Source organism: Callionymus lyra, chromosome 3, assembly GCF_982586985.1.
Source record: "Callionymus lyra chromosome 3, fCalLyr1.hap1.1, whole genome shotgun sequence".
NCBI classification, from domain to species: Eukaryota; Metazoa; Chordata; class Actinopteri; order Syngnathiformes; family Callionymidae; genus Callionymus; species Callionymus lyra.
Window position 1 is genome coordinate 4,817,260 of NC_141820.1, and position 26,581 is coordinate 4,843,840.

Genomic DNA, 26,581 nt, shown 5'->3' on the forward strand with positions numbered 1-26,581 from the left:
TGATCTACTGACTCCTTCAAGAAACATCAGTGTTTGATGATCTACTGACTCCTTCAAGAAACATCAGTGTTTGATGATCTACTGACTCCTTCAAGAAACATCAGTGTTTGATGATCTACTGACTCCTTCAAGAAACATCTGTGTTCGATGATCTACTGACTCCTTCAAGAAACATCTGTGTTCGATGATCTACTGACTCCTTCAAGAAACATCAGTGTTTGATGATCTACTGACTCCTTCAAGAAACATCTGTGTTTGATGATCTACTGACTCCTTCAAGAAACATCAGTGTTTGATGATCTACTGACTCCTTCAAGAAACATCTGTGTTCGATGATCTACTGACTCCTTCAAGAAACATCTGTGTTTGATGATCTACTGACTCCTTCAAGAAACATCTGTGTTTGATGATCTACTGACTCCTTCAAGAAACATCTGTGTTTGATGATCTACTGAGCGCTTTGTGACCCTGGTCTAGAAAAAAACTCTATAAATATTTCTTACAGTTATCTATTGTATTTAACACTTTGATTTGTCTTTTTGTTTTGTCGTTCATTTTCCTTTAAAGCTTGTTCTGTGTTTTTAATACAGTGTTTCACAAACGCATTGCTTTTATTTCAAACGTCTCAGTGATGAATAATTATAAAAACTTGTGTTTCGGTCAAAACCGTATCAGGTTCTTTCAACGACAACAATGGGTTTTTGATGCAGAAAGACAACGAAGGGTGTGTTTCCAGTGTTGATCCGTGTCTTCGTAGACATGACTCTAGGGTCAGATGTGCAACAAGAACGTGCTTGTTGTATGTATTTATACACAGTCATGCAGCAGCAGCGTGTCACATGAAGGTCAGCATGAAGGTCAACATGATGCTCGGCTCTCAACCATCTCAACCATCCATCTGAAAGTCCTGAAGCCCTGAAGCTGGAGGACACGTGACACGTGATCTTCTGGACCTTCTTTTCGGCTTCAACAACACATGCTTGAGACCGTTTCTCTGATTCACTCCGACCTTTGAGTCGAGACTCGTTTGTTCGCAAAAACATCAGGTCGACAGGAGAGTCTGGTGTGACGTGTTCTCCAGAAAAGACATACCGTATTGTTCGGACTATAAGTGTCTCCGGAGTACAAGTCGCTCCAGACATAAAATGCATAATAAAGAAGGAAAAAATATATATAAGTCACATGTCACATGTCATATACATGTCGTCTTGAAAGACAATTTAAAATAAAACTAGAAGCAACAACAGAATAATGTTACGTTACATGAAGTGAGAACCTGGTATGTTAACATAACATATGAAGAGTTATTCAGAGAACTATAGCATCAATAACTAACTAGTTTACCAAACCATCCGTGTAACTCCAAATAACTCTTCATCCTCGTGTCACTTTTAAACAACTAACTAACTCCGGAGGTAGAAGATGCTTCCTCTTCTACGTGGAAAAAACACAGGCCTAGAGCGCCCTCTGGTGGTTTAGTGTGAAAATAACATGTGAAATGATATAATAATGTGTTAATAATTTCACACATGTGTCGCTCCAGAGTATAAGTCGCACCCCCGGAAAAACTATGAAAAAAACTGCCACTTATAGTCCGGAAAATACGTTAATTAAATAAATATCTGTTCTTCTGATCCTTGACTGTTACATCCTTCCCTCCTTCTTCAATGTAGACGACCCAAGAGTCATGTATCTGGTACTGGTCTAGTTCTAGAGCGATACACTGATGTCACGATAACATTCTACACGATATATACAGCAAAAAATATGCTTTGATATTTATTTCGATAGACTTGAATCAACCATTTTTAGGGGACGCCCTCAAGTTTAGTGACATCTTGAATCATTAGAACTAATACTGTGCAAAGAAATATGTCCAAACATCAGCTTTAAAAGCAGCTGGAGTCACTGTATCCTCTCGTCCTCAGTAATCGCCATTCACCGCGTCTCTGCTGCGGGAGGATATAAGTGTATGCTGCCATCTAGAGGCCCAACAAACACCCTGAATAGTTGCATGTTAGCCGTCTTGTATTTACTTTTTTGGAATATAAAATATCAATACAGTGAAGTTAAATATCGATGTAGTATAGTAAAAAAAAATATATATATATATGCACTTCAAGAGAGTTGTAGTTGTTGTTGTTGTTGTTTTTGTTGTTTTGTTGCTGGTCTACATCAGTCATCAGATAAAGTCATTAACACGACCAAGGTCAGTTTGAAACGTTACAATATATTTGAATCTGATAAACTGGGGGTGTGTCCCAAATCTTGTACTTCTGCACTTACAATTAATATTTTCAGTGCACAAGTGCATCCTGATGAACAGTGTAGGAAAAAATGAGTGCACTATGAGCACTCAAACGGCCAGAAAATTGAGTGTGGATTGATGGACACTTTCAACCCTCAACGTCCTCCATCTTAGTGACGTAGATGAAGCTAAACTGAAGCTAAACTGAAGCTAAACTGAAGCTAAACTGAGGCTAAACTGAAGCTAAACTGAAGCTAAACTGAGGCTAAACTGAAGCTAAACTGAGGCTAAACTGAAGCTAAACTGAGGCTAAACTGAGGCTAAACTGAAGCTAAACTGAGGCTAAACTGAAGCTAAACTGAAGCTAAACTGAAGCTAAACTGAGGCTAAACTGAAGCTAAACTGAAGCTAAACTGAAGCTAAACTGAGGCTAAACTGAAGCTAAACTGAAGCTAAACTGAAGCTAAACTGAGGCTAAACTGAAGCTAAACTGAAGCTAAACTGAAGCTAAACTGAAGCTACGTCACTGACGACGCGTCTTCGGAGCAGATACTGACGTAAATGTGTCGAGAAAACGCTCACTTCACCACAAAACAACACAACAGCAGTAATAACACAATTGGTGAAAAGTGTTGATGATAGTGTTTCAACCACTTACAGTCAGACAGTTACAATCAGTGTTAAAAAGTAGTAGAAGAAGAAGCTGTCGAGTCATTTCCTGTTATTGTGTAGTGTTTGATTTGAGACAGTACTACCTGTCGTGGACTGTCTTACAGCGTACTGTAAAGCAGTGTACTGTAAAACTGTAAAGCAGTGTACTGTAAAGCAGTTTACTGTAATGCAGCGTACTGTAGAGCAGCGTACTGTAAAGCAGCGTACTTTAAAGCAGTGGACTGTAGAGCAGTGGACTGTAGAGCAGTGGACTGTAAAGCAGTGTACTGTAGTGCAGTGTACTGTAGAGCAGTGTACTGTAGAGCAGTGTACTGTAGAGCAGTGTACTGTAGAGCAGTGTACTGTAAAGCAGTGGACTGTAGAGCAGTGGACTGTGAAGCAGTGTACTGTAAAGCAGTGTACTGTAAAGCAGTGTACTGTAGAGCAGTGTACTGTAGAGCAGTGTACTGTAAAGCAGTGTACTGTAGTGCAGTGTACTGTAGTGCAGTGTACTGTAGAGCAGTGTACTGTAGAGCAGTGTACTGTAGAGCAGTGTACTGTAGAGCAGTGGACTGTAGAGCAGTGTACTGTAGAGCAGTGTACTGTAAAGCAGTGTACTGTAAAGCAGTGTACTGTAGAGCAGTGGACTGTAGAGCAGTGGACTGTAAAGCAGTGTACTGTAAAGCAGTGTACTGTAAAGCAGTGTACTGTAGAGCAGTGGACTGTAGAGCAGTGTACTGTAAAGCAGTGTACTGTAAAGCAGTGTACTGTAAAGCAGTGTACTGTAAAGCAGTGTACTGTAGAGCAGTGGACTGTAGAGCAGTGTACTGTGAAGCAGTGTACTGTAATGCAGCGTACTGTAGAGCAGCGTACTGTAGAGCAGCGTACTGTAGAGCAGCGTACTGTAAAGCAGTGTACTTTAAAGCAGTGGACTGTAGAGCAGTGGACTGTAGAGCAGTGTACTGTGAAGCAGTGTACTGTAAAGCAGTGTACTGTAAAGCAGTGTACTGTAAAGCAGTGTACTGTAGAGCAGTGTACTATAGAGCAGTGTACTGTAGCGCAGTGTACTGTAAAGCAGTGTACTGTAAAGCAGTGTACTGTAGAGCAGTGTACTGTAGAGCAGTGTACTGTAGAGCAGTGTACTGTAGCGCAGTGTACTGTAAAGCAGTGTACTGTAGAGCAGTGTACTGTAAAGCAGTGTACTGTAGAGCAGTGTACTGTAGAGCAGTGTACTGTAGAGCAGTGTACTGTAGAGCAGTGTACTGTAGCGCAGTGTACTGTAGCGCAGTGTACTGTAGCGCAGTGTACTGTAAAGCAGTGTACTGTAAAGCAGTGTACTGTAGAGCAGTGTACTGTAGAGCAGTGTACTGTAGAGCAGTGTACTGTAGAGCAGTGTACTGTAGAGCAGTGTACTGTAGAGCAGTGTACTGTAGAGCAATGTACTGTAAAGCAGTGTACTGTAAAGCAGTGTACTGTAGAGCAGTGTACTGTAGAGCAGTGTACTGTAGAGCAGTGTACTGTAGAGCAGTGTACTGTAAAGCAGTGTACTGTAGAGCAGTGTACTGTAGAGCAGTGTACTGTAGAGCAGTGTACTGTAGAGCAGTGTACTGTAGAGCAGTGTACTGTAGAGCAGTGTACTGTAGAGCAGTGTACTGTAAAGCAGTGTACTGTAGAGCAGTGTACTGTAGAGCAGTGTACTGTAGAGCAGTGTACTGTAGAGCAGTGTACTGTAGAGCAGTGTACTGTAGAGCAGTGTACTGTAGCGCAGTGTACTGTAGAGCAGTGTACTGTAGAGCAGTGTACTGTAGAGCAGTGTACTGTAAAGCAGTGTACTGTAGAGCAGTGTACTGTAGAGCAGTGTACTGTAGAGCAGTGTACTGTAAAGCAGTGCAGAAGATGAACCATGAGGTCCACGAAGACTCTTCTTACCCAGTTCGTTGAGACTCTGAGCAGCCTTGGTGATCTCTCTGCTGCCGCCCTGCAGTTGAACCTGCAGCCTCTTGCTCAGGTACAGGATCCGGATGATCCTGCGCAGAAGGTCACAGGCCACCTGGAGCAGACGCCAGCAGAGGTCAAAGGTGGCTTCACTGAACGTCAGGAGGTGTCTGTTTTAATATATATTTTTAATATCTATGACGTCACTATATTAAATATCTACAATATACATCTATATTACATATTAATATATTCAATATATAGATTACAGATCTATATTTAATGTCTCTAATAAAAACCTACATTTTGTATATATTAAAAATATATATTAATATCCATGTACATCCCATTTCTATAACAAATGTATATTCAATATGTTCATGTTTTAAAAGTGTATTAAATCAACATGCATTAAATCATCAACGAACAGAACACACACAGTGTATTTTAATGTATCCTTAATTTACCTTTAACTTTAAAATCGAATTACTTTATCTTAACAATCACAAATAATTACATTTTACTATAAAGTTAATTATTTAATGGTTTAGGGGAAACACTGTGATACACTGTGATACACTGTGATACACTGTGATATACTGTGATACACTGTGATACACTGTGATACACTTTGATACACTGTGATACACTGTGATACACTGTGATACACTGTGATACACTGTGATACACTTTGATACACTGTGATACACTGTGATACACTGTGATACACTGTGATACACTTTGATACACTTTGATACACTTTGATACACTGTGATACACTGTGATACACTTTGATACACTTTGATACACTGTGATACACTGTGATACACTGTGATACACTTTGATACACTGTGATACACTTTGATACACTTTGATACACGTTGACACACTTTGACACACTTTGATACTCTGGACCACGAGCAGCTGAGACAGCCAAGATCTCGTGGACAGAACCACCAGGTGAACGAAGAACCTTCACGTTACCTGGAGTCTGGCGAGCTGCGTGATCCGGGCCACGATCTTGTTGTACGGATCCACGATCTTGCCTCTGATCCTGCAAACAAACGTTCAGTGAAGAACCAGCAATAAACGTTTGTGTCAAACTTATACTTTATATATTGATATTTCCCATAGTAATGCAGAGAACTCGCTCAACAAGCTCTAGACCAGAGCAGGTGAGTTTTCCTCGGGGCCACAGCTGTCAGGGGTCACCAGGGGTCATCAGGCCAAAATAAAGGAGTGAAAACTATAATATTAGGTCATAAAACAAAGCTAAATATGCAATTTTTATTATTATTATTAAACATTATCATAGTTTGTGATTCATACGACCATTGTTTATGTTTTTTTTCAACCCGATTCTTAAAAATATTTTTGTATACTCACAAACATACTCTCAAAAATGAGTTACGCAAAGAACAAAACACCTTGGAAATAAATCCCTATATATTCATGTTTATATACAATCGATCATAATAATATGAACACAGATGTAGAGTCAAACCTGTCGACTGCTGCCTGGAGTGCACTGATCCTAGTCTGCATCATCTGGAGGACCCCTGTGGAGAACAATACTTCTTCTTAGCACGCTGACCGTTCACGAGAAGAGTAGCAGCGCCCTCTAGTGGACACAGAGGTATTTGTGGCTCTGAGTGTAAATAACACTTAAACTAACATCTTGTTCACGTTTCAATAGAATTCTTTTTTTAATGGACGGCATGACTGCGATAAAGTATTAATAGAAGTAGAAATCATAGTAGAAGTAGAAAAACAATAGTAGGATTAGTAGTTAAAGTATAAGTAGTAGTATAATTAATAGTAAAAGTAAAATTAGTAGTATAATTAGCAGTAAAAGTATGAGTAAAAGTAATAGTATAATAAGTAGTAAAATTAGTAGTATAATCAGTAGTAAAAATAAAAGTAGTAGTATAATTAGTATTAAATGTAAAAGTAGTAGTAAATGTATAATAAAAGTAGTAGTATAATTAGTAGAAAACGTAAAAGTAGTAGTATAATTAGTTGTAAATGTAAAAGTAGTAGTACATGTATAATAAAAGGAGTAGTATAATTAGTAGAAAACGTAAAAGTAGTAGTATAATTAGTTGTAAATGTAAAAGTAGTAGTAAATGTATAATAAAAGGAGTAGTATAATTAGTAGAAAACGTAAAAGTAGTAGTATAATTAGTAGTAAATGTAAAAGTAGTAGTATAATTAGTAGTAAACGTAAAAGTAGTAGTATAATTAGTTGTAAATGTAAAAGTAGTAGTATAATTAGTAGTAAACGTTAAAGTAGTAGTATAATTAGTAGTAAAAGTAAAAATAAAAGTAGTAGTATAATTAGTAGTAAAATTAAAAGTAGTAGTATAATTAGTAGAAAAAGGAAAATTAAGAGTAGTAGTCAAATTATATGTAAAAGTATTAGTATAATTAGTAGTAAAGTTGAAAGTAGTAGTAAATGTATATTAAAAGTAGTAGTATAATTAGTAGTACAATTAAAAGTAGTAGTATAATTAGTAGAAAAGGAAAATTAAAAGTAGTAGTCATGGTATATTGAAAAGTATATGTATAATTAGTAGTAAACGTGAAAGCAGCAGTAAATGTATAATAAAAGTAGTAGTATAATTAGTAGAAAAGGAAAATTAAAAGTAGTAGTCATGGTATATTGAAAAGTAGTAGTATAATTAGTAGTAAACGTAAAAGTAGTAGTATAATTAGTAGTAAACGTAAAAGTAGTAGTATAATTAGTAGTTTTACTTAAATGTAAATGAAATAAAATGTATTTTTTGGAAATGGAAAGACACGTGTGTTCAAGTATCAAGTCAACAATGAAACATCAGGTAATAGTCAAACTGGTAAATACTATTTCTAAAGTACTAGTTATACAAATGCTAGTTGCTGGTACCTTCCAGAGCTTCGATCCCAGGAGCCTGAGCGAGCAGGTCTTCATGTCTCGCCACCACCTGAAGACACTTGTTAGCATCACAGCAGCGACACGTGAACACCTGAGCCTCACCTGACTGTGCAGCTCTTTGTCCAACTGACTGATCCCTTGAGCAAGCTTCGCCAGCTGCTCCGCGATGACGGCGTGATGGATGGCGTGAGCGGTGAACGTCTTCACGTCAAACTGCTCCAACAGGAAGTCAGCGTAGCATTCTGTGAGGTCATCAATACATTCTGTGAGGTCATCAATACATTCTGTGAGGTCATCAATACATTCTGTGAGGTCATCAATACATTCTGTGATGTCATTAATTCATTCTGTGATGTCATCAATACATTCTGTGATGTCATCAATACATTCTGTGATGTAATTCATTCATTCTGTGATGTCATCAATACATTCTGTGATGTCATTAATTCATTCTGTGATGTCATTAATACAATCTGTGATGTCATCAATACATTCTGTGATGTCATTAATTCATTCTGTGATGTCATCAATACATTCTGTGATGTCATTCATTCATTCTGTGATGTCATCAATTCATTCTGTGATGTCATTCATTCATTCTGTGATGTCATTAATTCATTCTGTGATGTCATTAATTCATTCTGTGATGTCATTCATTCATTCTGTGATGTCATTAATTCATTCTGTGATGTCATCAATTCATTCTGTGATGTCATCAATACATTCTGTGATGTCATTAATTCATTCTGTGATGTCATTAATACAATCTGTGATGTCATCAATACATTCTGTGATGTCATTAATTCATTCTGTGATGTCATTAATACAATCTGTGATGTCATCAATACATTCTGTGATGTCATTCATTCATTCTGTGATGTCATCAATTCATTCTGTGATGTCATCAATTCATTCTGTGATGTCATTAATACAATCTGTGATGTCATCAATACATTCTGTGATGTCATCAATTCATTCTGTGATGTCATTCATTCATTCTGTGATGTCATCAATACATTCTGTGATGTCATCAATTCATTCTGTGATGTCATTAATACAATCTGTGATGTCATCAATTCATTCTGTGATGTCATTAATTCATTCTGTGATGTCATTAATTCATTCTGTGATGTCATCAATTCATTCTGTGATGTCATTAATTCATTCTGTGATGTCATTCATTCATTCTGTGATGTCATTAATTCATTCTGTGATGTCATTCATTCATTCTGTGATGTCATCAATTCATTCTGTGATGTCATCAATACATTCTGTGATGTCATTAATTCATTCTGTGATGTCATTCATTCATTCTGTGATGTCATTAATACATTCTGTGAGGTCATTAATTCATTCTGTGATGTCATTAATTCATTCTGTGATGTCATCAATACATTCTGTGATGTCATCAATACATTCTGTGATGTCATCAATTCATTCTGTGATGTCATTAATTCATGCTGTGATGTCATTCATTCATTCTGTGATGTCATTCATTCATTCTGTGATGTCATTAATACATTCTGTGATGTCATTCATTCATTCTGTGATGTCATCAATACATTCTGTGATGTCATTCATTCATTCTGTGATGTCATTAATACATTCTGTGATGTCATTCATTCATTCTGTGATGTCATTAATTCATTCTGTGATGTCATTCATTCATTCTGTGATGTCATTAATTCATTCTGTGATGTCATCAATACATTCTGTGATGTCATTCATTCATTCTGTGATGTCATCAATTCATTCTGTGATGTCATTCATTCATTCTGTGATGTCATTAATTCATTCTGTGATGTCATTAATTCATTCTGTGATGTCATCAATTCATTCTGTGATGTCATCAATACATTCTGTGATGTCATCAATTCATTCTGTGATGTCATTAATTCATTCTGTGATGTCATTAATACAATCTGTGATGTCATCAATACATTCTGTGATGTCATTCATTCATTCTGTGATGTCATCAATTCATTCTGTGATGTCATTAATTCATTCTGTGATGTCATTAATACAATCTGTGATGTCATCAATACATTCTGTGATGTCATTCATTCATTCTGTGATGTCATCAATTCATTCTGTGATGTCATTCATTCATTCTGTGATGTCATTAATTCATTCTGTGATGTCATCAATTCATTCTGTGATGTCATCAATACATTCTGTGATGTCATTAATTCATTCTGTGATGTCATTAATACAATCTGTGATGTCATCAATACATTCTGTGATGTCATTCATTCATTCTGTGATGTCATCAATTCATTCTGTGATGTCATCAATTCATTCTGTGATGTCATTAATACAATCTGTGATGTCATCAATACATTCTGTGATGTCATTCATTCATTCTGTGATGTCATCAATACATTCTGTGATGTCATCAATTCATTCTGTGATGTCATTAATACAATCTGTGATGTCATCAATACATTCTGTGATGTCATTCATTCATTCTGTGATGTCATCAATTCATTCTGTGATGTCATTAATTCATTCTGTGATGTCATTAATTCATTCTGTGATGTCATCAATTCATTCTGTGATGTCATTAATTCATTCTGTGATGTCATTCATTCATTCTGTGATGTCATTAATTCATTCTGTGATGTCATTCATTCATTCTGTGATGTCATCAATTCATTCTGTGATGTCATCAATACATTCTGTGATGTCATTAATACATTCTGTGAGGTCATTAATTCATTCTGTGATGTCATTAATTCATTCTGTGATGTCATCAATACATTCTGTGATGTCATCAATTCATTCTGTGATGTCATTAATTCATGCTGTGATGTCATTCATTCATTCTGTGATGTCATTCATTCATTCTGTGATGTCATTAATACATTCTGTGATGTCATTCATTCATTCTGTGATGTCATTAATTCATTCTGTGATGTCATTAATACATTCTGTGATGTCATTCATTCATTCTGTGATGTCATTAATACATTCTGTGATGTCATTCATTCATTCTGTGATGTCATTAATTCATTCTGTGATGTCATTCATTCATTCTGTGATGTCATCAATACATTCTGTGATGTCATTAATTCATTCTGTGATGTCATCAATACATTCTGTGATGTCATTCATTCATTCTGTGATGTCATTAATTCATTCTGTGATGTCATTCATTCATTCTGTGATGTCATCAATACATTCTGTGATGTCATTAATTCATTCTGTGATGTCATCAATACATTCTGTGATGTCATTCATTCATTCTGTGATGTCATTCATTCATTCTGTGATGTCATTCATTCATTCTGTGATGTCATTCATTCATTCTGTGATGTCATCAATACATTCTGTGATGTCATTCATTCATTCTGTGATGTCATTCATTCATTCTGTGATGTCATTAATTCATTCTGTGATGTCATCAATACATTCTGTGATGTCATTCATTCATGCTGTGATGTCATTAATTCATTCTGTGATGTCATTCATTCATTCTGTGATGTCATTCATTCATTCTGTGATGTCATCAATACATTCTGTGATGTCATTCATTCATTCTGTGATGTCATTAATTCATTCTGTGATGTCATTTATTCATTCTGTGATGTCATCAATACATTCTGTGATGTCATTAATTCATTCTGTGATGTCATTCATTCATTCTGTGATGTCATCAATACATTCTGTGATGTCATTCATTCATTCTGTGATGTCATCAATACATTCTGTGATGTCATTCATTCATTCTGTGATGTCATCAATTCATTCTGTGATGTCATTAATACATTCTGTGATGTCATTAATTCATTCTGTGATGTCATCAATTCATTCTGTGATGTCATTAATACATTCTGTGATGTCATTCATTCATTCTGTGATGTCATCAATACATTCTGTGATGTCATTAATTCATGCTGTGATGTCATTCATTCATTCTGTGATGTCATCAATACATTCTGTGATGTCATTAATTCATTCTGTGATGTCATTCATTCATTCTGTGATGTCATTCATTCATTCTGTGATGTCATTCATTCATTCTGTGATGTCATCAATACATTCTGTGATGTCATTAATTCATTCTGTGATGTCATCAATACATTCTGTGATGTCATCAATACATTCTGTGAGGTCATTAATTCATTCTGTGATGTCATTAATTCATTCTGTGATGTCATTAATACATTCTGTGATGTCATTCATTCATTCTGTGATGTCATCAATACATTCTGTGATGTCATTAATTCATGCTGTGATGTCATTCATTCATTCTGTGATGTCATCAATACATTCTGTGATGTCATCAATTCATTCTGTGATGTCGTTAATTCATTCTGTGATGTCATTAATTCATTCTGTGATGTCATTCATTCATTCTGTGATGTCATTCATTCATTCTGTGATGTCATCAATACATTCTGTGATGTCATCAATACATTCTGTGATGTCATTAATTCATTCTGTGATGTCATTCATTCATTCTGTGATGTCATCAATTCATTCTGTGATGTCATTAATACATTCTGTGATGTCATTAATTCATTCTGTGATGTCATTCATTCATTCTGTGATGTCATCAATTCATTCTGTGATGTCATCAATACATTCTGTGATGTCATTAATTCATTCTGTGATGTCATTCATTCATTCTGTGATGTCATTAATTCATTCTGTGATGTCATTAATTCATTCTGTGATGTCATTCATTCATTCTGTGATGTCATTAATTCATTCTGTGATGTCATTAATTCATTCTGTGATGTCATTAATTCATTCTGTGATGTCATTCCTTCATTCTGTGATGTCATTAATTCATTCTGTGATGTCATTAATTCATTCTGTGATGTCATTCATTCATTCTGTGATGTCATCAATACATTCTGTGATGTCATTAATTCATTCTGTGATGTCATCAATACATTCTGTGATGTCATTAATTCATTCTGTGATGTCATTAATTCATTCTGTGATGTCATTAATTCATTCTGTGATGTCATTAATTCATTCTGTGATGTCATCAATTCATTCTGTGATGTCATTAATTCATTCTGTGATGTCATTAATTCATTCTGTGATGTCATCAATTCATTCTGTGATGTCATTAATTCATTCTGTGATGTCATCAATTCATTCTGTGATGTCATTAATTCATTCTGTGATGTCATTAATTCATTCTGTGATGTCATTAATTCATTCTGTGATGTCATTAATTCATTCTGTGATGTCATCAATTCATTCTGTGATGTCATTAATTCATTCTGTGATGTCATTAATTCATTCTGTGATGTCATTAATTCATTCTGTGATGTCATTCATTCATTCTGTGATGTCATTAATACATTCTGTGATGTCATTAATTCATTCTGTGATGTCATTAATTCATTCTGTGATGTCATTCATTCATTCTGTGATGTCATTAATTCATTCTGTGATGTCATTAATTCATTCTGTGATGTCATTAATTCATTCTGTGATGTCATTCATTCATTCTGTGATGTCATCAATACATTCTGTGATGTCATTAATTCATTCTGTGATGTCATTCATTCATTCTGTGATGTCATCAATACATTCTGTGATGTCATTAATTCATTCTGTGATGTCATTCATTCATTCTGTGATGTCATTCATTCATTCTGTGATGTCATCAATACATTCTGTGATGTCATTAATTCATTCTGTGATGTCATCAATACATTCTGTGATGTCATTAATTCATTCTGTGATGTCATTAATTCATTCTGTGATGTCATTAATTCATTCTGTGATGTCATTAATTCATTCTGTGATGTCATCAATTCATTCTGTGATGTCATTAATTCATTCTGTGATGTCATTAATTCATTCTGTGATGTCATCAATTCATTCTGTGATGTCATTAATTCATTCTGTGATGTCATCAATTCATTCTGTGATGTCATTAATTCATTCTGTGATGTCATTAATTCATTCTGTGATGTCATTAATTCATTCTGTGATGTCATTCATTCATTCTGTGATGTCATTAATTCATTCTGTGATGTCATCAATTCATTCTGTGATGTCATCAATTCATTCTGTGATGTCATTAATTCATTCTGTGATGTCATTAATTCATTCTGTGATGTCATTAATTCATTCTGTGATGTCATTAATTCATTCTGTGATGTCATTAATTCATTCTGTGATGTCATTAATTCATTCTGTGATGTCATCAATTCATTCTGTGATGTCATCAATTCATTCTGTGATGTCATCAATACATTCTGTGATGTCATTAATTCATGCTGTGATGTCATCAATACATTCTGTGATGTCATTAATTCATGCTGTGATGTCATTAATTCATTCTGTGATGTCATCAATACATTCTGTGATGTCATTAATTCATGCTGTGATGTCATCAATACATTCTGTGATGTCATTAATTCATGCTGTGATGTCATCAATACATTCTGTGATGTCATTAATTCATTCTGTGATGTCATTAATTCATTCTGTGATGTCATTAATTCATTCTGTGATGTCATTAATTCATTCTGTGATGTCATCAATACATTCTGTGATGTCATTAATTCATTCTGTGATGTCATTAATTCATTCTGTGATGTCATTAATTCATGCTGTGATGTCATTAATTCATTCTGTGATGTCATCAATACATTCTGTGATGTCATTAATTCATGCTGTGATGTCATTAATTCATTCTGTGATGTCATTCATTCATTCTGTGATGTCATTAATTCATTCTGTGATGTCATTAATTCATTCTGTGATGTCATTAATACATTCTGTGATGTCATTAATTCATTCTGTGATGTCATTCATTCATTCTGTGATGTCATTAATTCATTCTGTGATGTCATTAATTCATTCTGTGATGTCATCAATACATTCTGTGATGTCATTAATTCATGCTGTGATGTCATTAATTCATTCTGTGATGTCATTCATTCATTCTGTGATGTCATTAATTCATTCTGTGATGTCATCAATACATTCTGTGATGTCATTAATTCATTCTGTGATGTCATTAATTCATTCTGTGATGTCATTCATTCATTCTGTGATGTCATTAATTCATTCTGTGATGTCATTCATTCATTCTGTGATGTCATCAATTCATTCTGTGATGTCATTAATTCATTCTGTGATGTCATTCATTCATTCTGTGATGTCATTAATTCATTCTGTGATGTCATTCATTCATTCTGTGATGTCATCAATACATTCTGTGATGTCATTAATTCATTCTGTGATGTCATTAATTCATTCTGTGATGTCATTCATTCATTCTGTGATGTCATTCATTCATTCTGTGATGTCATTAATTCATTCTGTGATGTCATTCATTCATTCTGTGATGTCATCAATACATTCTGTGATGTCATTCATTCATTCTGTGATGTCATTAATACATTCTGTGATGTCATTCATTCATTCTGTGATGTCATCAATACAATCTGTGATGTCATCATACCTGAGGGTTCAGGTGAGTGACTGTTCAAACTATTGACTGTGTTTGATTCATCGAAGTATCATCTATATTAGTATATATATATATATATATATATATATATATATATATATATATATATATATAGTCCTGACACAGAGGTAGTTATTTAGCAGAACTAGTTTATTGTAAATGTATCGATAAATACAACAAACCGCAGGTGATTTATTGTGAAGGATCTTTAAATTACTGTAAGATCTGTATAAAGTAAAAGTGTATAAAGTAAAGTTCATACTGTAAGAAGACTTTAAGAATTACTGTAAATACCTTAAATCACACAATATTTAAGATATTTTTATTTAAGAGTACATTTTGGATGAAACTGAAGGACGTACTTGAATATTATGTATTAAACACATCAGGGAAGTTGAAGAAGATGTGTTTCGAAGTATTAATACTCAGTAACATTCATTCATTCATTTATTCATCGTCTGCCGCTTTATCCCTTATGAGGGTCGCGGGGAGACTGGAGTCTGTCCCAGTATCATAGGGTGAGAGGCAGGGGACACCCTGGACAGGACGCCAGTCTGTCTCAAAGACAACCATTCACACACACACTCATAGCTACGGACGATTTCACAAAGTTCTCAATCAACCTCTGTATGTTTTTGGACTGTGGGAGGAAACCAGAGTGTCCGGAGTAAACCCACACAACACAGGAGAACAAACTAACACAGAAAGGTTGTCTCGGCCTGGAATCGAACCAGCAACCTTCGCACTAACCCCTGCACCACAGTAACATTCAATAGTTACAATATTAATATTAATATATACACATATTTACACATGTTTACACATGTTTACACATATTTACAATGACACTGAAACAACACGAAGTACGAAGACAACATCGTGTGTTTTTCTACTGCTCACCTGGTTCAACCTGGTTAAAGTTATTGTTATTCAAGTTATTTTAATTCAAGTTATTGTTTTAAACGTGAGCTCGAGCTCGTTAAGAAACAACATGAGACGTTGTTTGTTTCACACTTGACGCTTTTTAGCTTCTAAAATATATTTAATAACGTTGAACGAACGATATTCGTGAATCACGTGCACAACACGTATCAATAAACGCAATAAACTGTAGTTTATTCTGATGTTTACCTTCTTTCAGGAGCGAGTTCGTGGAAGCTTCTCCTGCGTCCTCCATGTTGACACTTCCGGGTGTGACGTCAGAGCCACGCAATGACGTGGCAAATAAATAATAAAACAAATAAAGCAAATTATAGCGTTTTCATCTACATTTGTACTCGTAACATTTTAGTTACTATATTTATATTTATATATAACAACGTGTTTCGATTGAAAATCCTACACAATGTTCGTGAAGTGTAGTGGCGCACGTCAGCCAGCAGGTGTCAGTGTTGTTTCATATTGAAGAATACACTCATAATAATAAATCTTATTTTAAACGTCGTGAGAAGTTGTTGTTTATTTGTTTATTTGTTTATTTGTTGATTAATAAACAAATAAACAACTTCTTTCCTCGCCAGCGAGTGACGGCTTTGAACCTGCGACTCAGTCCAGGATCAATAAATCTTAACATTAATGATCAGTGACGGTCACGTGTTTCTGCAGATCGCTGATCGATACAAGTTCAGGATGAAGAATTGATCGAATGTATGGATCACATGTATTGATCACATGTATTGATCACATGTATGGATCACATGTATGGATCACATGTATTGATCACATGTATGGATCACATGTATTGATCACATGTATTGATCACATGTATTGATCACATGTATGGATCACATGTATGGATCACATGTATTGATCACATGTAAGGATCACATGTATGGATCACATGTATGGATCACATGTATTGATCACATGTATGGATCACATGTATTGATCACATGTATTGATCACATGTATTGATCACATGTATGGATCACATGTATGGATCACATGTATTGATCACATGTATGGATCACATGTATTGATCACATGTATGGATCACATGTATTGATCACATGTATTGATCACATGTATGGATCACATGTATGGATCACATGTATAGATCACATGTAAGGATCACATGTATTGATCACATGTATGGATCACATGTATTGATCACATGTATTGATCACATGTATGGATCACATCTATGGATCACATGTATAGATCACATGTATGGATCACATGTATAGATCACTTGTATTGATCACATGTATGGATCACATGTGTGGATCACTTGTATGGATCACATGTATGGATCACATGTATGGATCACATGTATTGATCACATGTATGGATCACATGTATGGATCACATGTATGGATCACATGTATTGATCACATGTATGGATCACATGTATTGATCACGTGTATGGATCACATGTATTGATCACATGTATTGATCACATCTATGGATCACATGTATGGTCACATGTATTGATCACGTGTATGGATCACATGTATTGATCACATGTATTGATCACATGTATGGATCACATCTATGGATCACATCTATGGATCACATGTATTGATCACATGTATGGATCACATGTATGGATCACATCTATGGATCACATGTATTGATCACATGTATGGATCACATGTATTGATCACATGTATGGATCACATGTATGGATCACATCTATGGATCACATCTATGGATCACATGTATTGATCACATGTATGGATCACATGTATGGATCACATCTATGGATCACATGTATTGATCACATGTATGGATCACATGTATTGATCACATGTATGGATCACATGTATTGATCGCTCTTCGTTCACAGTCACTCGTAAACTTTATTGATTCTTATCATTTTCAAACGTTGATCCTCTTCAACCAATCACTGTCACTGTCACTGTCAGCGCAGACATGATAGATTCAGACTTCACTCCTTCTTCTCCTTCATCTTCTCTTCTTTTTTCTCCTCCTACTCTTCCTTCTTCTCGTCTCTTCTTCTGCTCCTTACTTCCCTCTTCTCCACATCCCAACCTTTCTCCTCCACTGTCTCCTCCACTGTCTCCTCTCCTCGTCATCCTTTTCTTCTTCTGCTCCACCGTCTTTCTTCGCCTCCTCCTTCACATGTTCTTCTTCCACTCCACCTCCTTTTCTTTGTGCTCCATCTTCTTCTTATCGTACTCCTCCACCTGTCACATTATCCTTACCCTGCTGTGTTATTCTCCTCCTCGTTTTTCTTCAACTCCTCCTCCACTTATTTCTCTCCCTACTTGTTCTTCTCCACCTCCTTCTTTTCCTCTATCTTCTCCATTTTTTCACCTCCTCCTCAACTTCTTTCTCTCCCTACTTGTTCTTCTCCACCTCCTTCTTTTCCTCCATCTTCTCTTTCTCTGTCTCCTACTCCCCCTTCTCCTTCACATCCTCTTCCTCTCCTCCTTCTCCTCATACTCCTCCACCTCCATCATATTCTCCTTCCCCTGCTCTTTCTTATTCTCCTCTTCCATTTCTCTCTCCTCCAACTTGTTCTGCTCTACCTCCTCTTCTTCTCCCCAATCTCCTCCTTTTCATACATCTTCTCCTGTAGCTCTTTTTTCTCCTCCTACTCTTCCTTCTTCTCGTCATTCTTCTTCTGCTCCACCGTCTCTTTCTTCTCCTTCACACGTTCTTCTTCCCCTTCTCCTCCTTCACATCCTCTTCTTCTCATACTCCACCTCCTTATCCTTCCCCTTCTCTGTTATTCTCCTCCTCCTTTTTCTTTACCTCCTCCTCCAATTCTTTCTCAACCTAACTTTTTTCCTCCATCTCCTCCTTTTTCTTCAACTCCTCCTCCATTTCTTTCTCCACCTCCTTATTTTCCTCCATCTCCTCCTTCTCTGTCTCCTACTCCTCCTCCTTCACATCCTCTTCTTCACCTCCTTCTTCTCATACTCCTCCACCTCCTTGTTCTTCTCTACCTCCTCTTCTTCTCCCTCGTCTCCTCCTTTTCCCTACATCTTCTCCTCTATCTCTTTTTCCTCCTCCTTCCTCTTCACCTCCTATGTGAGTCTGAATGAAGCCTCGTGAGCCGGACAGTAGTTTAACACTTCATTTAAAGATAAACTCATTTGAGGTTTTAAAAATGTAAATGAAAACATTTATTTTAAAAACTTATATTAAATTAAAGATCACAAACAAAAACAAGAAAAGGTTCGAGAAGTTTATTTAAATAGAACTTTATTTAAACGATGCAAGTCTGTCTTTGCATTAGTCTTTTTTTTTTTTTCCAACACAATCAGAACACAATCGAGGTCAACAAACAACATTCTTGAGTCAGGAGTGAACACACTCGTCCCGATACACCTGATCGATCACACTATTGATCGTCAATAACCCAAACAATCAACTCTGTTTTTGGTCAAATCAGCTGTTTTCTGTCGACTGACAACATGTTTGTGTGTTTGTTTGAGATTGTGCATGCATATACAGTAGGTGTTGTTGTAGTGTGTGTGCTTGTATAAGTGTGTCCAAGCGTGTTAATGTGTGCATCTTTCTGTGTGTTCCTATATGTGTGTGGCTGTGTGTGTGTGTTTTTGTTTGTCATGTATGTTCACTTGAGCATGTTTTGTGTGTTCATGATTGTTTCTTTGTGTGTGTGTATGTTTTTCTGCATTTGTGTGTATGTATGCATGTGTGCCCGTGTGCGTTCATGTGTGCGTATTTATATGTGTGTATGTGTGTGTGTGTGTATATATTTGTGTGTCTGAGTTATAAATTCTGATAAATTCCTGGTTCTGGTTCACATTCATTCATGATTTTTCTTCTTCTTCTTCTCGTCGTGTTCATCATCTTGTCTCACTTCACAACAGATTTATTCTTCATCTCCGGTTGAGGATTCATCCCAATAATCCCAGATCCATGAATCCCAGATCCATGAATCCCAGATCCAATAATCCCAGATCCAATAATCCCAGATCCATGAATCCCAGATCCATGAATCCCAGATCCATGAATCCCAGATCCAATAATCCCAGATCCATGAATCCCAGATCCATGAATCCCAGATCCAATAATCCCAGATCCATGAATCCAAGTGTGGTGAGACGATCGTGGTGGATCAGCTCCAACATGGATCTTCATGATCCTCCTTCAGCTGCAGGTCTCTGGCCGGTCTTGAGGTCCAGCTGCTCCGGGGTCTTCTGCCCCGGCGAGGACCGACTGTGGGCGTGTGTGTGTGTCTCCAGGACATCCGGTCCTCTATGGGGTCCCCGTCAGTCTCCTTTCCAGTCGCTCCAGTTTGGCCAGGTTCTCCCTCAGAAGTTTGGATCCAGGACTGAGGTTCAGAGCTCTCTGGTAGTAGATCCTGGCTGCTGTGTAGTCTCCCTGAGATAAGATAAGAAAAGACACACACATGAAAACACTTAAGATAAGACACAAACAAAGAACACTGAAGATAAGATAAGACACACAAATGAAAACACTTAAGATAAGATAAGAAACACACATGAAAACACTAAAGATAAGATAAGACACAGAAGTGAAAACACGTAAGATAAGACACACACATGAAAACACTTAAGGTAAAACAGACACAAAGAAAACTAAAGATAAGATATACACACATAAAAACACTTAAGATAAGACACACACATGAAAACACTAAAGATAAGATTAATCTTCTCTTCCTCATAAACGTCAACAGGTTGAACATGTTAATACTTAAGTTAATACCTGTAGTAACAATAATAATAATCATCCAGTCATGAGTGAAACCTTATGAAGAACTTTGTAACCTTGATGTGTTGAATTCCTCCCATGTTCATCCAGGCCTGAGACTGATCTGGTTTCAGCTCCACGGCAACTTTGTAGCTCTGGAGAGAAAACACTGAGTCACTTGATCTTGAATTAAGAAGAAGAACTTCACATGTTGATCACATGACACACATCAATGATCACATGACACACATCAATGATCACATGACACACATCAATGATCACATGACACACATCAACGATCACATGACACACATCAACGATCACATGACACACATCAATGATCACATGACACACATCAATGATCACATGACACACATCAATGATCACATGACACACATCAACGATCACATGACACACATCAACGATCACATGACACACATCAATGATCACATGACACACATCAATGATCACATGACACACATCAATGATCACATGACACACATCAACGATCACATGACACACATCAATGATCACATGACACACATCAATGATCACATGACACACATCAATGATCACATGACACACATCAATGATCACATGACTCACATCAATGATCACATGACGCACATCAATGATCACATGACACACATCAATGATCACATGACACACATCAATGATCACATGACACACATCAACGATCACATGACACACATCAACGATCACATGACTCACATCAATGATCACATGACACACATCAACGATCACATGACACACATCAATGATCACATGACACACATCAACGATCACATGACACACATCAACGATCACATGACACACATCAATGATCACATGACTCACATCAACGATCACATGACACACATCAACGATCACATGACACACATCAATGATCACATGACACACATCAATGATCACATGACACACATCAATGATCACATGACTCACATCAACAATCACATGACACACATCAACGATCACATGACACACATCAATGATCACATGACACACATCAATGATCACATGACACACATCAATGATCACATGACACACATCAATGATCACATGACACACATCAATGATCACATGACACACATCAATGATCACATGACACACATCAACGATCACATGACTCACATCAACGATCACATGACACACATCAATGATCACATGACACACATCAATGATCACATGACACACATCAATGATCACATGACACACATCAACGATCACATGACTCACATCAACGATCACATGACACACATCAATGATCACATGACACACATCAATGATCACATGACACACATCAATGATCACATGACGCACATCAATGATCACATGACACACATCAATGATCACATGACACACATCAATGATCACATGACACACATCAATGATCACATGACAATTATAATGATCACATGACACACATCAATGATCACATGACAATTATAATGATCACATGACACACATCAATGATCACATGACAATTATAATGATCACATGACACACATCAATGATCACATGACACACATCAATGATCACATGACACTGAATAATCAGAGGACATGGATGAAGTCAAAAGTCTGTAACATCAATAATAAATGATGTCATGTATAATGTGTTATTCCTGATAAAAGAGTTTGTGTTTGATTCAAAGATTTTATAAAAGATACAACATAAAAATAGTGAAACGTATCAAACATCAACTCCAGTGGATGTTTACTTGTTTACTTGTTTACTTGTTGAACGCTATATTATCCTAAAGTGTTTCTCACTCCTCGGAGACGCTGCAGCTGAACTGAGCAGCAAAAACTCCACAAAGGTCCTGAAATAAACCAATTTACAATCTCACTTCAAACGTTGTTTTGCTTCTCCAAGGCTGCGGGAAAAAAACCTTCGACCATTATCTGCATCGACTAATAAGCCTGTTTCCTCGTGGAAACGCCGGAGAGGCAGGAAGGTCGCTCAAGGTCACGTTTCCAAGACGTTACTTTCCCTCGTTTGCTGAGCGTCAACAGAAGCTCCATGTGAGCCGAGAAGCTTCTAGTGTCGCTCTTTATAATCTCTTCCTGACGGATACACTTAATGTCTGGAGGGATGTGAACCTATATGATCATAACTTATATAACGATAATAAATATAAATAATAATATAAATCATTTGACAGATTGAAAGATAAGATAAGAAACACTCATGAAAACACTAAAGATAAGATAAACACACTCATGAAATCACTTAAGATAAGACACACACATGAAAACACTTAAGATAAGACACACACACATGAAAACACTTAAGATAAGACACACACACATGAAAACACTAAAGATAAGAAACGCACTCATGAAAACACTTAAGATAAGACAGACACTCATGAAAAAACTTAAGATAAGACACACACATGAAAACACTAAAGATAAGACACACACATGAAAGCACTTAAGATAAGACACACACACATGAAAACACTTAAGATAAGACACACACACATGAAAACACTAAAGATAAGACACACACATGAAAACACTTGAGATAAGACACACACACATGAAAACACTAAAGATAAGATAAAAACACTCTTCAAATCACTTAAGATAAGACACACACATGAAAACACTAAAGATAAGACACACTCATGAAAACACTTAAGATAAGACACACACACATGAAAACACTAAAGATAAGATAAACACACATGAAAACACTAAAGATAAGACACACACTCATGAAAACACTTAAGATAAGACACACACACATGAAAACACTTAAGATAATAAACACACTCATGAAAACACTTAAGATAAGACACACACTCATGAAAACACTTAAGATAAGACACACACATGAAAACACTTAAGATAAGACACACACACGTGAAAACACTTAAGATAAGACACACACACATGAAAACACTAAAGATAAGAAACACACTCATGAAAGCACTTAAGATAAGACACACACTCATGAAAACACTTAAAATAAAACACACACACGTGAAAACACTTAAGATAAGACACACACATGAAAACACTAAAGATAAGACACACACATGAAAACACTTAAGATAAGACACACACTCATGAAAACACTTAAGATAAGACACACACACATGAAAACACTAAAGATAAGATAAACACACTCATGAAATCACTTAAGATAAGACACACACATGAAAACACTAAAGATAAGAAACACACATGAAAACACTAAAGATAAGACACACTCATGAAAACACTTAAGATAAGACACACACACATGAAAACACTAAAGATAAGATAAACACACTCATGAAATCACTTAAGATAAGACACACACATGAAAACACTTAAGATAAGACACACACACATGAAAACACTTAAGATAAGACACACACACATGAAAACACTAAAGATAAGACACACACTCATGAAAAGACTTAAGATAAGACACACACTCATGAAAACATTTTTCCTTTTCTTTTGTGATAGACTTCATTGAAACAAACGTATATTATTATAACTTATATAAAGATAATAAATATAAATAATAATATAAATCCTTTAAAAATATACTATGATCATTGCAATAGATCTTGTTGTTAGCTTGTTGCTAGTAGCGCTAGTATAAATGCTAGTTTTAAATGCTATCTTCTGCTGCTAGCTAGCTTAACATGCTACTGTTGCTTCTGATTTTCACAGCATTAAACCACTTTCAAGAGTATATTTTCCGGTTCCTTCACTGTCAGAACGTTGTATTTGCTGTTGTGACAATTAAAGGATTGTTTAAGAACAGTCGACGTTGAATGGTAGCTAGGGGGCGCTACTGCACAAGTCTGTTCAAAATGAAAGAAAATAAGTTCTCGTGACTGTTATCTCCAAACGTTATGTTTAAATCTGTCGAATATCTGGAAGATAAACTGAGTGGAAACATCAAGAATGACAAAAAAATAACAATTAAAATAAAATAATGGTTTAGCTCCTCCTTCAAATGCTATTTTGGTTGCTAGCTTGCTAACATGCTACTGACCGGTTTAAACAAAGTGTTCATAAAAATGAACTATGATAAAATATATTTTTGTGTCAAAAGAAAATAAATGCAAACTGTTGTGAAAAGTGAAGGTTTGTTTAGCAAAAATCGTAGTAGCTAGGGGGCGCTACTGTGCAAGTCATGAATGTTGGCAAAGAAACTATTAAGAAAATAGGTTGGTGGTAAAAATCTCATGACTTTAAGTTTATTTCTGTAGAAAATCTAAAAAAGAAAACTCATGTTAGTTAAGTTAATGCAGCATCAATACTGACTCAAAACAAATAATAATAATAATAATAATAATAATCTCTATTTATATAGCGCCTTTCTAGACCAGGGTCACAAAGCGCTTCGACAGCCATTCACACATACTGATGGGAGTAGGCTGCACCACATGGGGCCGAATCTGCGGGGGGGACTCAAAACAAATAAACATGTTTTCAACCTAGTAGACACAACTGTTGAACCAGCACCTCTGAGACTCGAGGGTTCAGTACCTCAAACGCTTGGTCCAGTTGGTTCATCTCACGCAGTTGGTTTCCTTTAGAGAAATGTAGCTCAGCTCGAACCGTCAGCTCGCTGGGGTTCTGCTGCAGCGCTCGGTCCAGAGCGTCCAGAGCCTGAGACACAATCATGGACACAGTCATGGACACAGTCATGGACACAATCATGGACACGATCATGGACACAGTCATGGACACGATCATGGACACAGTCATGGACACAATCATGGACACGATCATGGACACAGTCATGGACACGATCATGGACACAGTCATGGACACAATCATGGACACGATCATGGACATGATCATGGACACAGTCATGGATAAGATCATGGACACAGTCATGGACACGATCATGGACACAGTCATGGACACGATCATGGACACAGTCATGGACACAATCATGGACACAGTCATGGATAAGATCATGGACACAGTCATGGACACGATCATGGACACGATCATGGACACAGTCATGGACACGATCATGGACACGATCATGGACACAATCATGGACACGATCATGGACACAGTCATGGATGAGATCATGGACACAGTAATGGACACGATCATGGACACGATCATGGACACGGTCATGGACACGGTCATGGACACGATCATGGCCACAGTCATGGACACAGTCATGGACACAATCATGGACACAGTCATTGACACAATCATGGACACAATCATGGATACGGTCATGGACATGGTCATTGATATGATCATGGACAAAATCATGGACACGGTCATGGACACCATCATGGACAAGGTCATGGACACGGTCATGGACACGGTCATGATAACGATCATGGACACGGTTATGGACACGCTCATGGACACAGTCATGGACACGATCATGGATACGGTCATGGACACGGTCATGGACACAGTCATGGACACGATCATGGACATGGTCATGATAACGATCATGGACACAGTCATGGACACGATCATGGACACGATCATGGACACGGTCATGGACACGGTCATGGACACGGTCATGGACACAATCATGGACACGGTCATGGACACAGTCATGGACACAGTCATGGACACAGTCATGGACACGGTCATGGACACAGTCATGGACACGGTCATGGACACGATCATGGACACGATCATGGACACGGTCATGGACACAGTCATGGACACGATCATGGACACGATCATGGACACAATCATGGACACGGTCATGGACACAG

At 36.6% G+C, this 26,581-nt stretch overlaps 2 protein-coding genes across 2 annotated transcripts in view; both read right to left on the bottom strand.

Annotated features, from left to right (window-relative positions):
- cog5 (component of oligomeric golgi complex 5) overlaps nt 1–16,385 on the bottom strand; it is a 94,192-nt gene extending 77,807 nt beyond the window's left edge. The window contains exons 1-6 of the mRNA XM_087786204.1: nt 16,327–16,385; nt 7,848–7,987; nt 7,737–7,794; nt 6,339–6,393; nt 5,819–5,888; nt 4,829–4,949 (exon numbers count right to left, since the gene is read on the bottom strand). Of these exons, the coding sequence (XP_087642330.1) occupies nt 4,829–4,949; nt 5,819–5,888; nt 6,339–6,393; nt 7,737–7,794; nt 7,848–7,987; nt 16,327–16,372 (490 nt within the window). The 5' untranslated portion in view covers nt 16,373–16,385. The remainder of the gene's footprint in view (nt 1–4,828; nt 4,950–5,818; nt 5,889–6,338; nt 6,394–7,736; nt 7,795–7,847; nt 7,988–16,326) is intronic.
- A 2,953-nt stretch (nt 16,386–19,338) lies between these two features.
- The window catches only part of tmtc1 (transmembrane O-mannosyltransferase targeting cadherins 1), a 110,729-nt gene continuing 103,486 nt past the window's right edge, over nt 19,339–26,581 (bottom strand). The window contains exons 17-19 of the mRNA XM_087786206.1: nt 25,368–25,490; nt 20,925–21,002; nt 19,339–20,514 (exon numbers count right to left, since the gene is read on the bottom strand). Of these exons, the coding sequence (XP_087642332.1) occupies nt 20,389–20,514; nt 20,925–21,002; nt 25,368–25,490 (327 nt within the window). The 3' untranslated portion in view covers nt 19,339–20,388. The remainder of the gene's footprint in view (nt 20,515–20,924; nt 21,003–25,367; nt 25,491–26,581) is intronic.